This window comes from Leucoraja erinacea, unplaced genomic scaffold (genome assembly GCF_028641065.1).
Source record: "Leucoraja erinacea ecotype New England unplaced genomic scaffold, Leri_hhj_1 Leri_1262S, whole genome shotgun sequence".
Taxonomy (NCBI): domain Eukaryota; kingdom Metazoa; phylum Chordata; class Chondrichthyes; order Rajiformes; family Rajidae; genus Leucoraja; species Leucoraja erinaceus.
Window position 1 is genome coordinate 26,750 of NW_026575520.1, and position 17,268 is coordinate 44,017.

At 53.4% G+C, this 17,268-nt stretch overlaps 1 protein-coding gene across 1 annotated transcript; it reads left to right on the top strand.

Annotated features, from left to right (window-relative positions):
- Positions 1-3,258: 3,258 nt before the first annotated feature.
- Positions 3,259-8,848, top strand: LOC129715581 (testis-specific serine/threonine-protein kinase 4-like; the record flags this gene model as incomplete). Its single annotated transcript, XM_055665454.1, has 3 exons — positions 3,259-3,422; positions 4,695-4,972; positions 8,512-8,848. Coding segments are annotated over exons 1-3 (756 nt in total), but the record flags the coding sequence as incomplete, so codon positions are not given.
- Positions 8,849-17,268: the final 8,420 nt, after the last annotated feature.

Sequence of the window (17,268 nt, forward strand, 5' to 3'; positions counted from 1 at the left end):
CCTGCCCCAACTGCTTGTTTATTATCTTTTTATTAACTGATTGCAGCCTCCTCCCCGCCAAGAATCGAGGTCTGATTAGTTTTCATCTTTTTAAATAGATTTTTACAAGATTGTCGACCCTTTCTGGTTGAAGAGGGGAGGGGGGGTCACGTGAGAGCCGAGGGTGACATCATTGAGACGATCACGTGGGGGTAATCGCGATGACGTGAGCTGCAATGACCACGTGGGGTGTAGCGGTTGCGTCATGGCGACGATGACGTGGCGTGGGTGGTGGTCACGTGCGGCCCGACGATGACGTGTATGTTGTGGATACCACTGGGCTGACCACGTGGGTCTCAGGTCACAGGGTCAACGAGCAGGATTAGGCCATTCGGCCCATCAAGTCTGTTCCGCCATTCAACCCCGGCCGATCGATCTCCCGCTCCCAACCCCATTCTCCTGCCTTCTCCCCGTAACCCCAGACGCCCCCACTAATCAACAATCTGTCTATGTGGAAGAAAGAACTACAGAGGCCAGTTTTTAAATCAAAGGGTCGACACAAAATGCTGGAGTAACTCAGCGGGACAGGCAGCATCTCCACTCACCCCTCTGTCAAACTTCTCAAGTTTGCGGACGACACAACCCTGATTGGGCTGATCCAGGATGGGGAGAAATCTGCCTACAGACAGGAAGTGTCACAACTGCCATCGCAACAACCTGGAGCTCAATGCTCTTAAGACAGTGGAATTGATTGTAGACTTTAGGAGAGTTCACCCCACTCACCATCAACAACACCACAGTCACATCTGTGGAGTCTTTTAAGTTCCTGGGAACCATCATCTCCAAGGACCTTAAGTGGGGGGCTACCATCGACTCCACAGTCAAAAAGGCACAACAGAGGAAGGGCTTCGACCCGCCCGCTCACAACAGCTGGAGCGCGGCCTGGAGTTTTGTCACCTGAGGGGGAGTTGGAAGAAGAGGGAATGGCCGGGGTGAGACTGGTCCGTGATTATGCTGCTGGCCTTGCCGAGGCAGCGCAGGTTCGCCAACGTTCTCGCTCCCAAATAAGGGACAAAAGGTCAAAATAAGGGACAAGTTCCCGCACGGCAATTTGTTGAGCGACGATGCCGTGGCTGGGTGAATGATGAGTTGGCCTGGGTACTGGACTGCACACAAAGCCCAGCCGGCGGGCCAGTTCTGGCCCGGGTGCTGAAAAGTCCGGCGCCCCGTCCAACTCATGATAGGCAATGAGAAGGACGATCGGTGGTGGTGTCGGCGGTCAGCGAAGGTCCGATGGTGCCACGGGCGAGGCGCTGCTGCTGCTGCTGCTGCTGCTGCACTCCATGGGCTGCACTATGTCGGGACGGGTGAGGCGGGGCCGGACGCGGCGTTCCAACCCGTCAGTCCCCTCGACCCGAGTAGTAGTGGTCAAATACGGGACAAGGGCGAACCCGTACGGGACAAACCAATTTAGCCAAATATACGGGATGTCCCGGCTAATACAACCCTAGGTATGTGTCCCTGAAGTCCATCACTGTCTCCCTTCTGTTGCTGACATTGAAAGGTGGTTGTCTCAACACCAGGACGCAAGGTTCTCGACCCCCTTCCTCCACGTTGCAATATTACTACACAAGGGCACCATTAGGATGCAAGGAACTGCAGATGCTGGACTCACCAATAAGAAAAGACACAGAGTGCTGGTGTATCTCAGCGGGTCAAGCGGCATCTCTGGAGAACATGGATTGGTGACGTTGTGGGTCTGGACCCTTCTTCAGACTGGGACCCTTCCACTGACCCGGATAACATCACCTACCCACGTCCTCCAGAGATGCTGCCCGACCCGCTGAGTTACTCCAGCACTTTGTGTCTTCTTTTGAACACAATTAACACTCAAAAGTGTTGAGTAAAATACTCACAAAGAAAAAAAATAAACAGACTGAAGAATATAGTCTTGCATTTTTTGCAATTTGCAAAGAAAGTGCAGGTTAAAAAAAGTGCAAAAGTTCCATTGAGGTGGGTTGGGAGATCAGGACTAGGGCCCTCGGTTTAGGTTTCTCTCACCTCCCCCTCTCCCCTTTCTCTGCCTCCCTCTCTCTGGTCTCTCCCCTTTTTCTCTCCCCTCCCCTCTTTCCCCTCCTCTCTCTCTCTCTCTCACCCCCCTCTACCTCCCCCCTCTCTCCCCCTTTCTGCCCTCTCCAAGCCTCTCCCCCTCTCTCATCCCCTCCTTCCCTCTCTCCTCCATCTCCCTCTCTCCGTGACCTTTCCCTGTCGCCCCCTCTCGCTCTGTCTCTCTCACGCCATCTCTCTCATTCTCTCTCCATCTATCTGCATTCTCTCTCTCTCTCTCTCCATCCCCCTCTCTCCATCTCCCCCTTATCTCTCTCTCTCTCCCCCCTCTGTCCATCTCCCCACTCTCTCTCACTACATCTCTCTTTCCCTCATTCTCTCTCCATCTGCCTATTCTACATTCTATTCTACATTCTGTCCCCCCCTCCCTCTCTGCACCCCCCCCCCCCCTTTGTCTCACTCACTTTCTAACCATCTATCTTGACTATCTCTCAGTTGTAGGAAGGAACTGCAGATGCTGGTTTAAACCGAAGATCGGCACTGGATAATGCTGGAGTAGCTTTCCACACCTCACGCCTCCTTATCTCTATGCCTCCCTCTCCCCTGATTGAGTCTGAAGAAGGGTCTCGACCCGAAACGTCGCCCATTCCTACTCTCCTGAGATGGTGCCCGTCCCGCTGAGTTACTCCAGCATTTTGCGCCCGTCTTTGACTCTCCCTCCCCCCCCCCCCCCCCCCCCCACCCCCCAGGGGGCCTTTGTGACTTCACAGAGGCTCAGAAACCGCCCCCTCCCCCCTAGGGACCGCCCCCCCACTCTGTGGTTAGACAGACGGTCTGAGGGGCCCCCCCAGCACCGTCTCTCAGCCTGCCCGCGTCCTGCCGCCCCAGGCCGTCCCCTCCGACCTCCACCCTCCGCCCTTTGGCCTCCGTTCTGGCGGCCATTTTGTCACCCTTCAAAAACCCCGCGGTCGATCCTGTTTCAACCCCCCCCTCCTCCCCCCCCCCCCCCCCTTTAAGGATGTGCGAGGAGCCTTAAGGATGGTTCCCCGGGAAAAAAGCCGGCCTTGAGGGGCCCCCCCTCGCGTGAAGGGAGGGGGGGCGGTGGACGGGGGGGAGGAGGGGGGGGGGGGGGATAAGAAAGGCTGCCGCCATTCTCCTGGGCCTCTTCTATCCACCGCCCTCTGCCAACCCCCCCTCCCCCCCCTCCCCCTCGTCCCTCCCTCACCGACCGATAAATGGCCAACTCGCAAGCCAAGGTGGTCTCGTCCATCCTGGAGAAGCACGGCTACCAGCTGGGGCGCTACCTGGGCAAAGGGGCGTACGCCATCGTATGGGAGGCCTACTTCAAGAAGTGGAAGACCAACGTGGCTGTCAAGGTGCGTAGGAGGGGGCGTGGGGGGGTGCGGGGGCCGCGGACGCTGGCTTCAACCGAAGGTGGACGCGAGGTGGAGCAGCGGTAGAGTTGCTGCCTTGCAGCGCTGGGGACCCGGGTTCAATCCCCACCACGGGTGCTGTCTGCACGGAGTTTGCACGTTCTCTCCGTGACCTGCGTGGGTTTTCTCTGAGATCTTCGCTTTCCTCCAACACTCGTGCAGCTTTGCAGGTTAATTCAGTCAAGTCTTCTGCAGTTGTATAGGGCTCTGGTGAGACCACATCTGGAGTATTGTGTATAGTGTTGGTCTCCTAATTTGAGGAAGGACATCCTTGTGATTGAGGCAGTGCAGCGTCGGTTCACGAGATTGATCCCTAGGATGGCGGGACTGTGATCATGGCTGATCGTCCCCTATCAATAACCCGTGCCTGCCTTCTCCCCATATCCTTTGATTCCACTAGCCCCTAGAGCTCTATCTAACTCTCTCTTAAATCCATCCAGTGACTTGGCCTCCACTGCCCTGTGTGGCAGGGAATTCCACAAATTCACAACTCTCTGGGTTGTTTTTTTTTCTCACCTCAGTCTTAAATGGCCTCCCATTTATTCTAAGACTGTGTGTGGCCCCTGGTTCTGGACTCGCCCAACATTGGGAACATTTTTCCTGCATGTAGCTTGTCCAGACCTTTTATAATTTTATATGTTTCTATAAGACTCCCCCTCATCCTTCGAAACCCCAGTGAATACAAGCCTAGTCTTTCCTCATATGACAGTCCCGCCATCCCAGGGATCAATCTTGTGAACCTACGCTGCACTGCCTCAATCGCAAGGATCTGCCCACTCACTCAACCTGTCAAAGTCACCCTACAACCTCCTAACATCCTCTTCACAATCAAAATTCTTAAGGGGTTGGACAGGCTAGATGCAGGAAGATTGTTCCCGATGTTGGGGAAGTCCAGGACAAGGGGTCACAGCTTAAGGATAAGGGGGAAATCCTTTAAAACCAAGATGAGGAGAACTTTTTTCACACAGAGAGTGGCAAATCTCTGGAACTCTCTGCCACAGAGGGTAGTCGAGGCCACAGTTCATTGGCTATATTTAAGAGGGAGTTAGATGTGGCCCTTGTGGCCAAGGGGATCAGAGGGTATGGAGAGAAGGCAGGTACGGGATACTGAGTTGGATGATCAGCCATGATCATATTAAATGGCGAATGGTGCAGGCTCGAAGGGCCGAATGGCCAACTCCTGCACCTAATTTCTATGTTTCTAAATGCTTCCAGGTGCTGCTGAAGGAGAAGGCCGAGACGGAATTCCTCACCAAGTTCCTGCCTCGGGAGATCCAGGTGTGGAAGATGCTGAAGCATCCTAACCTGGTCAGCTTCTACCAGTCCATCGAGACCACCAACAGGGTGTACATTATGCTGGAGCTTGCCCCCGGAGGTGAGGTGATGGACCGCATACGCATGAAGGGGCCCTGTGAAGAGAAGCAGGCCGGCAAGTGGTTCGAGCAACTGTGCCAGGGCATGGCCTACATCCACAGTCACGGAGTGGTCCACAGGTGAGGGCTGGTCTATGTGTGTGTGTGTGTATGTGTGTGTGTGTGTGTGTGTATGTGTTGTGTGTGTGTGTGTGTATGTGTGTATGTGTGTGTGGTGTGTGTGTGTGTGTGTGTGTGTGTGTGTGTGTGTGTGTGTGTATGTGTGTGTGTGTGTGTGTGTGTGTATGTGTGTGTGTGTGTATGTGTATGTGTATGTGTGTGTGTGTGGTGTGTGTGTGTGTGTGTGTGTGTGTGTGTGTGTGTGTGTGTGTGTGTGTGTGTGTGTGTCGGTGTGTGTGTGTGTGTATGTTATCCAACTCAGTATCCCGTACCTGCCTTCTCTCCATACCCCCTGATCCCCTTAGCCACAAGGGCCACATCTAACTCCCTCTTAAATATAGCCAATCAATATTGGCTATAAGGGTCTTGGTGAGACCACACCTGGAGTATTGTGTACAGTTTTGGTCTCCAAATCTGAGGAAGGACATTATTGCCATAGAGGGAGTGCAGAGAAGGTTCACCAGACTGATTCCTGGGATGTCAGGACTGTTTATGAAGAAAGACTGGATAGACTTGGTTTATACTCTCTAGAATTTAGGAGAGTGAGAGGGGATCTTATAGAAACTTACAAAATTCTTAAGGGGTTGGACAGGCTAGATGCAGGAAGATTGTTCCCGATGTTGGGGAAGTCCAGGACAAGGGGTCACAGCTTAAGGATAAGGGGGAAATCCTTTAAAACCGAGATGAGAAGAACTTTTTTCACACAGAGAGTGGTGAATCTCTGGAACTCTCTGCCACAGAGGGTAGTCAAGGCCAGTTCATTGGCTATATTTAAGAGGGAGTTAGATGTGGCCCTTGTGGCTAAGGGGATCATGGGGTATGGAGAGGAAGGCAGGTACGGGATACTGAGTTGGATGATCAGCCATGATCATATTGAATGGCGGTGCAGGCTCGAAGGGCCGAATGGCATACTCCTGCACCTAATTTCTATGTTTCTATGTCAGTGTATGTGTGTGTATCAGTGTGTGTTTGGTCAGTGTGTGTTTGTGTTGTGTCGGTCAGTGTGTGGTGTGTCAAGAGTGTGTGTGTGGGTGTGTGTGTGTCAGGTGTGTGTGTGTGTGTGTGTGTGTGTGTTGTGTATGTGTGTGTGTCAGTGTGGTGTGTCAGTGTGTGTGTGTGTGGGGGATACTCAGGTGAGGGGGAGCTGGCGGGGAAGGGCCCGGCCCAGCGGGGAGGGGAGGAATAGGGTGACAGAGGCCGAGGAGGGATGGGTCAGTGTGCCTGTGTATGTGTGTATGTCAGTGTATGTGTGTGTGTGTGCATGTGTCTATTGTATGTGCCTGTGTATATATCGCCCTCTCTCTGCCTCTCTGACACACCCCCCTACTCTTTCTCCCCTCACTCACACTCCCCCCTCGCTTGCTCCTTGTCTCATGCTCTTCCCCCCCTCCTTCCGCCTCTCTGCCACACTCCCCCTCTCCCTGCGCTCTCTCACGCTCCCCTTTCCTCCTACGAAACACTTACCTCACTCTCTCTGGCAATTCTCCTCTCCGACACCCACCTCATCTCTCTAACCCCCCAGATCTCTCTCTCCCCCTCTCCCACCCTTCCTCATCTCTCCCCTCTCTAACACCCCTCATTTCTCCCCCTCCTAACCCCCTTCATCTCTCCCCCTCTTAACCCCTAATCTCTCCCCCCTTCTCCTAACCCCTCATCTCTCTCCCCCTCTCTAACCTCCCCCTCTCTCTCTCTCCCTCTCCTACAATGGTATATGGACACACTGATCTGTTCTGTATTCATGCCTTCTGTACTCTGTTGTGCTGAAGCAAAGCAAGAATTTCATTGTCATACCTCAGACACATGACAATAAACTCTCTTGAATCTTGAATCTAACCCCCTGTCTCTCTTTCTCTCTCTCCCTCTCTAACCCCCATCTCTCTCCCTCTCTAACGCATGCTGTATGTACAGGCGAATATCCTCTTGCGTAAATTAGGTGCGTGTACAGATGTGGTGAAGATGTCGCTATTTAGAGCATACTGCACACCACCCTACACTGTGCACTTGTGGTCGAACTATGGAAAGACAAGTATGCAGAGACTAAAGGTGGCATATAACAATGCCATGAGAACACTGCTAAGGCAACCTAGATGGTGTAGTGCCAATAACATGTTTGTGGCTGCAGGAGTCAGTACTTTAGAAGCTATCCTAAGACATCACATGTATAAATTCATTTGCAGGATAAATGACTCTAAAAATGTGCTTATTGTGGCCTTGACAAACATAAGGGTTAGCACTACACGCTACGAATCCCAGCTGTGGAGACTCATCCATGCCTTCATCTCCTCCTTCATCTCCTCCTGGACTACTGCAACTCACTTCTCCTTGGCATCAGCTCCACCTACATCAACCGACTCCAACTGGTCCAGAACGCAGCCGCCCGACTCATCACCCACACCAAATCCTGGCATCACATCACTCCAGTCCTCAAACAACTTCATTGGCTTCCCATCTCCCACCGGATCACCTACAAAATCCTGGTCCTCACCTACAAAGCCCTCCAACATCTGCCCCCCCCCCCCCCCCCCCCCCCCCCATATCTCACTGTGACCCTCCTCTCCCCCTACAATCCTCCCTCACGGTCCCTCAGATCCACATCAGCCGGTCCCCCTCTCCTCCACAAGTCCAACCTCCGCAGTTTTGGGACAGAGCTTTCTCCAGGGCAGCTCCCCAGGCCCTGGAACTCCCTCCCCCAACTGCTCCGCAATTCCGTGTCCCTCACCATCTTCCCGTCCCGCCTCAAGACCCATCGCTTCACCGCTGCCTATCCTTAGCCCCACGTGCCGTCCCTTTTCATCTGTGCATGAATTGCCTCGTTCTGTGTTTTGTATTGAATTCTGTCTTTACTTTGTGTACTAGTCATGTCTCTACTATTTATTTCATTCCGCTTACATGTTTTTCCTCTACCTGCTAAATTTCTGTAAGGTGTCCGTGAGCCTCTTGAAAGGCGCCCATAAATAAAATTTATTATTATTATTATTGTTGTCTCGTTGTAGGACATTGATTATCTTTTAATCTGGATTTTTAACTTAAGTATTGTGGGTTTTAAAAATATATAAATTATGATGTTTTTATATGTGATATACCAAGATTTTATATTTATGATATTTGATATGCAATGCATTTTTAATGTAATGTTGCCCCTTGTCTGGACCATGAGTCCAGAATAAAGTTTGTTATTATTATTATTATTATTAACCCCCATCTCTCTCTCTCTCTCTCCCTCTCTAACCCCCATCTCTCTCCCTCTCTAACCCCCCGTCTCTCTCCCTGTACCTCTTGAAACCCCATCTCTCTCTCTCTCCACTCCTAACCCCCTTCTCTCTCTCTCTCCTCCTCTCTCCCTCCACTCTCCTCCCTCTCTTTTTCCCCCAGTCTCTCTCTCTCTCCCTCTCTAAACCCCCATCTCTCTCTCTCTCCCTCTCTACCCCCCCTCTCTCTCTCTCCCTCTCTAACCCCCCCGTCTCTCTCTCCCTCTCTCTCCGTCTCTCCCGGGGCCTCAGGGACCTGAAGCTGGAGAACCTGCTGCTGGACATCAACGACAATGTAAAGATCTCGGACTTTGGCTTCTGCAAGGTGGCGTCGGTGGATGTGGGGGGGGTGCAGAAGATGCAGCTGAGCGAGACGTACTGCGGCATCTATGCCTACGTTCCCCCCGAGGTGCTGCAGGGGACCCCCTACACCCCCTTCCTCTCCGACATCTGGAGCATGGGGGTCATCCTCTTCACCCTGGTGACTGGCAAGCTGCCCTTCGACGACTCCAACCTGCGCCGCCTCCTCAAGCAGATGCTCCGTCCCTCCCATCTTCACCAGCCGGCCCCCTCGGGTCCTCCCCACAAGGTGGAGAACCTCCCCCCGCAAACTCAGTCACTACCCCCGCACGCCCTCCACCCCCCGTCACAACCCCCCACACACACACACACCACCCCGCCACACAAACACACACCACACACACACAACACACACCCACCCACACACACACACACACACACACACCCACACACACACACACACACACACCCCCACACCCACACCCACACACTCACACACCCACACACACACACACACACACACACACACACACACACACACACACACACACACACACACACACACCCACACACACACACACACACACACACCAACCCCCACACACACACACACACACACACACACACACACACACACACACACACACACACACACACACACACACACACACACACACACACACACACACACACACACACACACATACACAAACACACACACACTCACACCCACACACACACCCACACACACCCCCACACACACACACACACACACGCACACACTCACACACCCACACACACACACACACACACACACCCCTCACACACACACCCACACACACACACATCCAGGGACAGACTACAGACAATGGGCAATAGGTGCAGAAGTAGGCCATTCAGCCCTTCGAGCCAGCACCACCATTCAGTGTGATCATAGACAATAGGTGCAGGAGGAGGCCATTCAGCCCTTCGAGCCAGAACCGCCATTCATTGTGATCATGGCTGATCATCGCCAATCAATAACCTGTTCCTGCCCTCTCCCCATATCCCCTGACTCCACTAGCCCCTAGAGCTCTATCTAACTAACCCTCTCTTAAATCCATCCAGTGACTTGGCCTCCACTGCCCTCTGTGGCAGGGAATTCCACAAATTCACAACTCTCTGGGTGAAAAAGTTTTTCCTCACCTCAATCTTAAATGGCCTCCCCTTTATTCTAAGACTGTGGCCTCTGGTTCTGGACTCAATAGACAATAGGTGTAGGAGTAGGCCATTCGGCCCTTCGAGCCAGTACCGCCATTCAATGTGATCATGGCTGATCATCCCCAATCAGTACCCCGTTCCTGCCCTCTTCCCATATCCTCTGACTCCACTATCTTTAAGAGCCCTATCTAGCTCTCTCTTGAAAGCATCCAGAGAACCAGCCTCCACCCCACCCTCTGAGCCACAGACTCACAACTCTCTGTGAGAAAAAGTGTTTCCTCATCTCTGTTCTAAATGGCCGATCCCTTATTCTTAAACTGTGGCCCCTGGTTCTGGACTCCCCCAACATCGGGAACATGTTTCCTGCCTCTAGCGTGTCCAAACCCTTAACAATCTTATATGTTTCAATAAGATCCCCTCTCATCTAAATTCCAGAGTGTACAAGCCCAGCCGCTCCATTCTCTCAGCATATGACAGTCCCGCCATCCCGGCAAATAACCTTGCAAACCTACGCTGCACTCCCTCAATAGCAAGAATGCCCTTCCTCAAATTAAGGGACCAAAACTGTACACAATACTCCAGGTGTGGTGTCACCAGGGCCCTGTACAACTGCAGAAGGACCTCTTTGCTCCTATACTCAACTCCTCTTGTTACAAAGGCCAACATGCCATTCACTTTCTTCACTGCCTGCTGTACCTGCATGCTTAATTTCAGTGACTGATGAACAAGGACCCCCAGATCCCGTTGTACTTCCCCTTTTCCCAACTTGACGCTATTTAGATAGTAATCTGCCTTCCTGTTTTTGCTACCGAAGTGGATAACCTCACATTTATCCACATTAAACTGCATCTGCCATGCATCTGCCCGCTCCCCCCCAACCTGTCCAAGTCACCCTGCATTCCCATAGCATCCTCCTCACAGTTCACGCTGCCACCCAGCTTTGTGTCATCGGGGTCCGTCACAGGGTGAAGCTCCCCCCCCACTGTCCCCTCATAAGGTCACAAGGTCACAATTCCGGGTGTCAGGGGTTACGGGGAGAAGGCAGGAGAATGGGGTCAGGAGGGAGAGATAGATCAGCCATGATTGAATGGCGGGGTAGACTTGATGGGCCGAATGGCCTAATTCTGCTCCTGTCACTTTTATTTTATAGACAATAGACAATAGGTGCAGGAGTATTGCGTACAGTTTTGGTCTCCAAATCTGAGGAAGGACATTATTGCCATAGAGGGAATGCAGAGACGGTTCACCAGACTGATTCCTGGGATGTCAGGACTGTCTTATGAAGAAAGACTGGATAGACTTGGTTTATACTCTCTAGAATTTAGGAGATTGAGAGGGGATCTTATAGAAACTTACAAAATTCTTAAGGGGTTGGACAGGGCTAGATGCAGGAAGATTGTTCCCGATGTTGGGGAAGTCCAGGACAAGGGGTCACAGCTTAAGGATAAGGGGGAAATCCTTTAAAACCGAGATGAGAAGAACTTTTTTCACACAGAGAGTGGTGAATCTCTGGAACTCTCTGCCACAGAGGGTAGTTGAGGCCAGTTCATTGGCTATATTTAAGAGGGAGTTAGATGTGGCCCTTGTGGCTAAGGGGATCAGGGGGTATGGAGAGAAGGCAGGTACGGGATACTGAGTTGGATGATCAGCCATGATCATATTGAATGGCGGTGCAGGCTCGAAGGGCCGAATGGCCTCTACTCCTGCACCTAATTTCTATGTTTCTATGTTTCTATTCGGCCTTCGAGCCAGCACCGCAATTCAATGTGATCGCGGCTGATCATCCCCAATCAGTACCCCGTTCCTGCCTTCTCCCCATATCCCCTGACTCCGCTATTTTAAGAGCCCTATCTAGCTCTCTCTTGAAAGATGTTTTCCGTTTAGTTTAGAGGAACAGGTCCTTCGGCCCACCAGGTCCGTGCCGATCAGCCAACCTCCGCACACTGATACTATCCTACGCACACTAGGGGCAATTTACACACACACACACACACACACACGCCAACTGACCTACACACCTGCACGTGTTCGGAGTGTGGGAGGAAACCGAAGATCCCGGAGAAAACCCACACAGGTCACGGGGAGAACATAGAAATTAGGTGCAGGAGTAGAGGTCATTCGGCCCTTCGAGCTTGCACCGCCATTCAATATGATCATGGCTGATCATCCAACTCAGTATCCCGTACCTGCCTTCTCTCCATACCCTCCGATCCCCTTAGCCACAAGGGCCACATCTAACTCCCACTTAAAAATAGCCAATGAACTGGCCTCAACTACCCTCTGTGGCAGAGAGTTCTAGAGATTCACCACTCTCTGTGTGAAAAAAGTTCTCCTCATCTCGTTTTTAAAGGATTTCCCCCTTATCCTTAAGCTGTGACCCCTTGTCCTGGACTTCCCCAACATCGGGAGCAATCTTCCTGCATCTAGCCTGTCCAACCCCTTAAGAATTTTGTAAGTTTCTATAAGATCCCCTCTCAATCTCCTAAATTCTAGAGAGTATAAACCAAGTCTATCCAGTCTTTTCTTCATAAGACAGTCCTGACATCCCAGGAATCAGTCTGGTGAACCTTCTCTGCACTCCCTCTATGGCAATAATGTCCGTCCTCAGATTTGGAGACCAAAACTGCACGCAATACTCCAGGTGTGGTCTCACCAAGACCATGTACAACTGCAGTAGAACCTCCCTGCTCCTATACTCAAATCCTCTTGCTATGAAAGCCAACATACCATTCGCTTTCTTCACTACCTGCTGCACCTGCATGCCTACTATCAATGACTGGAGTACCATGCCACCCAGGTCTCGCTGCATCTCCCCTTTCCCAATCGGCCACGATTTAGATAATAGTCTGCTTTCCTGTTTTTTGCCACCAAAATGGATAACCTCACATTTACCACATTAAACTGCATCTGCCAAACATTGCCCACTCACCCAGCCTATCCAAGTACCTTGCAGTCTCCTAGCATCCTCCTCACACTAACACTGCCCCCCAAGCTTAGGTCATCCGCAAAACTTGGAGATATGGCCTTCAATTCCCTCATCCAGATCATTAATATATATTGTAAATAGCTGGGGGGTCCCAGTACTGTGCCTTTGCGGGTCCCACCCACTATCACTGCCTGCCTCTCTCTTGTGAAAAGGACCCGTTTACTCTACTCTTTGCCTTAGAACGTACAAACTCCATATCAGACTGCACAACATGATCTATGATAGGAGCAGATTAGGCCATTCCTTCGGCCCATCAAGTCTACTCCCGCCATTCAATCATGGTGCTGATCTATCTCTCTCTCTCCTCATCCCATTCTCCTGCCTTCTCCCCATAACCCCTGACTCCCGCACTAATCAACAATCTATCTGTCTCTGCCTTAAAAATACCCACTGACTTGTGGCCTCCACCGCCGTCTGTGGCAAAGAATCCCACAGATTCACCACCCTCTGACTGAAGAAATTCCTCCTCATCTTCTTCCGAAAGGAACGTCCTTTAATCCTGAGGCTGTGCCCTCTGGTCCTAGACTCTCCCACTAGTGGAAACATCCTCTCCCTGTCCCTTCCCGTCACACACACACAAACTCCCAGAGACAGGGTCATACACAGGGTGAAGCCCCCTCCGTCCCGCCCCATCACACACACTCCCTGCCCCTGGGAGCGGGGTGCAGACTGTTAAGATTATTAAGGGTTTGGACACGCTGGAGGCAGGAAACATGTTCCCGATGTTGGGGGAGTCCAGAACCGGGGGCCACAGTTTAAGAATAAGGGGTCGGCCAGTTAGAACGGAGACGAGGAAACACTTTTTCTCACATTGGCTATATTTAAGAGGGAGTTAGATGTGGCCCTTGTGGCTAAAGGGATCAGGGGGTATGGAGAGAAGGCAGGGATGGGATACTGAGTTGGATGATCAGCCATGATCATATTGAATGGCGGTGCAGGCTCGGAGGGCCGAATGGCCTCTACTCCTGCACCTTTTTCCTCTGTTTCTATGTTTCTATGTCTGTGGAATTCTCTGCCTCAGAGGGCGGTGGAGGCCGGTTCTCTGGATGCTTTCAAGAGAGAGCTAGATAGGGCTCTTAAAGATAGCGGAGTCAGGGGATATGGGGAGAAGGCAGGAACGGGGAACTGATTGGGAATGATCAGCCATGATCACATTGAATGGCGGTGCTGGCTCGAAGGGCCGAATGGCCTCCTCCTGCACCTATTGTCTATTGACTGTGAGTTGAAGCCCCCCCCCACCTTCCCAATCCTGGCTCCCAGTCCCAGGTTTTCGCACCAGGGGAGGGGGGGGGGGGGGGTGGGGGGTGGGATGTCACCCTTGACCTCTGTCAGTGGGGGGCCTCACCCTCCCCTCCCCCTCAGCGCTCGCCTGTGGGATCTTCCTGTGTACCGACTGGGAATGAGGGGGGGGGGGGGTCTGAGGGGACAGAGGTTTGGAGGGGGAGGGGGCGCGAAGGGGGAGCACTGAGGGTGGGGGGGGGCATCAGTCCTTTCCTGCACCCCCATCCCCCCCCCCTCTCCTCTCCCTCCCCCTCCCTCCCTCTCTATTTCTCACCAATCTGTCCATTTCTCTCTCCACTCCCTCTCTCCCTCCATCTCTCCTTTCTCTCTCTTCTTCCTTCTCCCCATCTCTCACCGCTCCTTGCCCTCCCCCCGCCTTCTATCTGTCCGTTTCTCTGCTCCCTCTCTCTCCATCCGATCCGAACCGCGATTGAATGGCGGAGGGCAGGGCTTGGATGGGCCGAGCGGCCTAATTCTACTCCCCTGCCCTGTGATCTCTCACTGTTCTCTTCTCTCCCCTCTCTCCCCCTCCGCCCTGCTCAGTTCCACCTCTCTCCCTGCCCCCCCTCTCTCTCTCTTCTCTCGCCCACTTCCCTCTCATTCTCTCCCCTCCCCCCTCCCACCACTCACACCCCTCGTCCCTCCCCCGTCTCCTCCCTTCATAAGATCATGTGACAGGAGCAGAATCAGGCCATTCGGCCCCATCGAGTCCACTCCGCCCATTTAATCGTGGCTGCTCCATCTCTCCCTCCTACCCCATTCTCCTCGCCGTTCTCCCCCGTCACCCCCCCTCAACCCGCACGCCCTTCCCTCACAATAGTCTCCCACCCCCCCCCACCATCCTCTCTCCCCTGCCTCTTGCTTCCCCTCCCTCCTCTACCTCCCCCTCCCTCAACTCTCTCCTCCCTCCCTCTCTCCCCGCTACTCACCCTTCATCTCATTCTCCTCACCCCTCCCCCCTCCTCTTCCCTCTCTCTCCTCCCCTCATTTTCCTCACCCATTTTCCCTCTCCCCCCCCTCTCTCCCTATTTTTTTTTTACTCATTCTCCCACTCCTCTTCTCCCCCCTCATCTCTCTCAGTTCTCTCCCTCTCTCCTCTCTCCTCACCCTCTCCGTCTCATTCCCCCCTCTCTCCCACTCCCCAGTCAGTTCAGTAACCCCTCTCTTCCACCCAGTTCTGGCAGGGGAGGGATATTTTGTGGGGGGGGGGGGGAGAGAAGAGGGAAGGGGAGGGGAAATAAACAAGCCTCGTCCAATTTTGGGGTGGGGTTTAATCCAGACGGGAACTCACCCTTTTTTTAAGGGGGGGTGGGGGAGGGAATGCCCGTCTCCTAGAGTTCCTCTCCTCCCGACCCCTCTCCTTTTTTTTCCTTAGTCCCAAGCCCCTTTCCTTCCTCTTTCCCCTCGTAAACTGGCTCTTTCTTTCCATCCCACCCTCCTCCCCCCCTTCTCCCATCCAATCCCTCCCTTCCTGCCCTCCCCGCTTCTCCCTCTTTTCCCGTCATTCCCTCCCCCCCCCCCCCCCATTCCCCTCCTTCCCCCCCTTCTGATGGAAATCCCCCCTACGGGAGGGGAACGCTGGAATTTTCAGCCGGAAAAAGAACGAGAAAAGCACGGAATGCCACGGCAGGAGAAGGTGCGGGGCAGCAACGAGTTCCCCGCTCGGCCTAACCCCTGGGAACCCCTGAACGTTTTTTCCCGCCCTCCTCTTCCTCTCCTCCCCCCCGGACCCCTTCCCCGAAAACGCCGCCCGACGGATTCCTCGTCCCTTTTTGTGGGAGACTCTCCCTACTCTCCCCGATCCCTTGAATCCTCCGGCAGACATTCCCTTCAGCGTCCCTCCCTTCCCCCCTTTTGTTCGAAACCGTCGTTTCGGGATTTGGTCTCGGATCGCTCGGCCTTTCTTTTCGCCCCCCCCCTCCTCCCTTCCATCAAGGAGGGGGGTGCCTGAAAACTGCCGAGGGCACCCCCTTCCGACCACTCAATGGATCAAGCGGCATCAGACGGATAGACAGAAGGAGGAGGGAGAGAGAGAGCGAAGAGAAAGAGAGAAAGATTTCCCCCCTCTGGCGGATGCCTTTTGTTTCCTCTTCTCCACCAGCCTCCAATGGGGGGGGTGATGGGTGGGGCAGGTGTTTTGGGGGGGGGGGGGGGCTGTTGGCCCAGGAAATCTCCCCAACCTCCTCCCCTCCCCCTCCCCTCCACTCCTATGCAACCTCCTTCCCCCTCTTTCTTTCCATTTCTCTCTGTCTCCTGCCCTCTCTCTCTCTCCTCCCCCTCGCCCCATTGTTTCTGCTGGCAGCGCCTGTCCCTAGTCCTTCCCCCCTCGACTCTGTCCAGGGATCCCGACAGTCCTTTCAGGTGAGGCAGAGGATCACCTGCACCTCCTCCAACCACACGCCCTGTATGTCAGTGAGACCAAGCGCAGGCTCGGCGATCGTTACACTGAACATCAACAATAAACTCCTCCCCATGTTCCTTCATCTCCATCCTCTTTGTCTTGTTTTCACACCTTACACTTCCTTATCTATGGATCTTCCTCTCGCCTGACTTAGTCGGAAGAAGGGTCTCGACCCGAAACGGCATCCATCCCTTCTATCCTCTGATGCTGCCCGTCCCGTTGAAGTTCCCCCAGCATTTTTTGTTATTTTCTCTCTTTCTCTCCCTTTTTCCTCTTTTCTTTCTCTTCCTTTCCTCCTCCTCTCTCTCTTTCCTCTCCTCTTTTCTCCTCCCTCTCTTTCTTTACTCTACTCCCTTCCTCGCTCATCCCCCATCTCTTTCTCTTATCTCTCATCCACCATCCAACACCAACCACCCCCACTCTCTCTCCCACCTCTCGCTCCCCCCCCTTTCTCCAGACCGGATCCATCGGATTCCTCTCCCCCAGGCTCGTCTCCATGGGTGCCCCGGCTCGGCCCATTCCAAAGGCCCGGAGGCCATGGAGCCATGTACCTGTCCTCACAACTAGCGCAGCCACCACACCGACAAAACAAAACACCAGCAACACCCCATCCCCAAACAGCTAGGAGACCCCCCCCAGCTGGAGCCCCCCACCACCCTGACCCCCCGGACAACCTGGAACTCCCCCCCCAGGATGCGACCCCCCTGACCCCCCGCCACAGGCTAGAGACCCTCATCACCCCTCACCCTCCCCCCATCAATAAAATCTGTCTGGTCAATTTATCTGTGTGTCTCTTTGAGGGGAGGGGGCGGGGGGGGCGGAGGGAAATGGGGAAAACGGT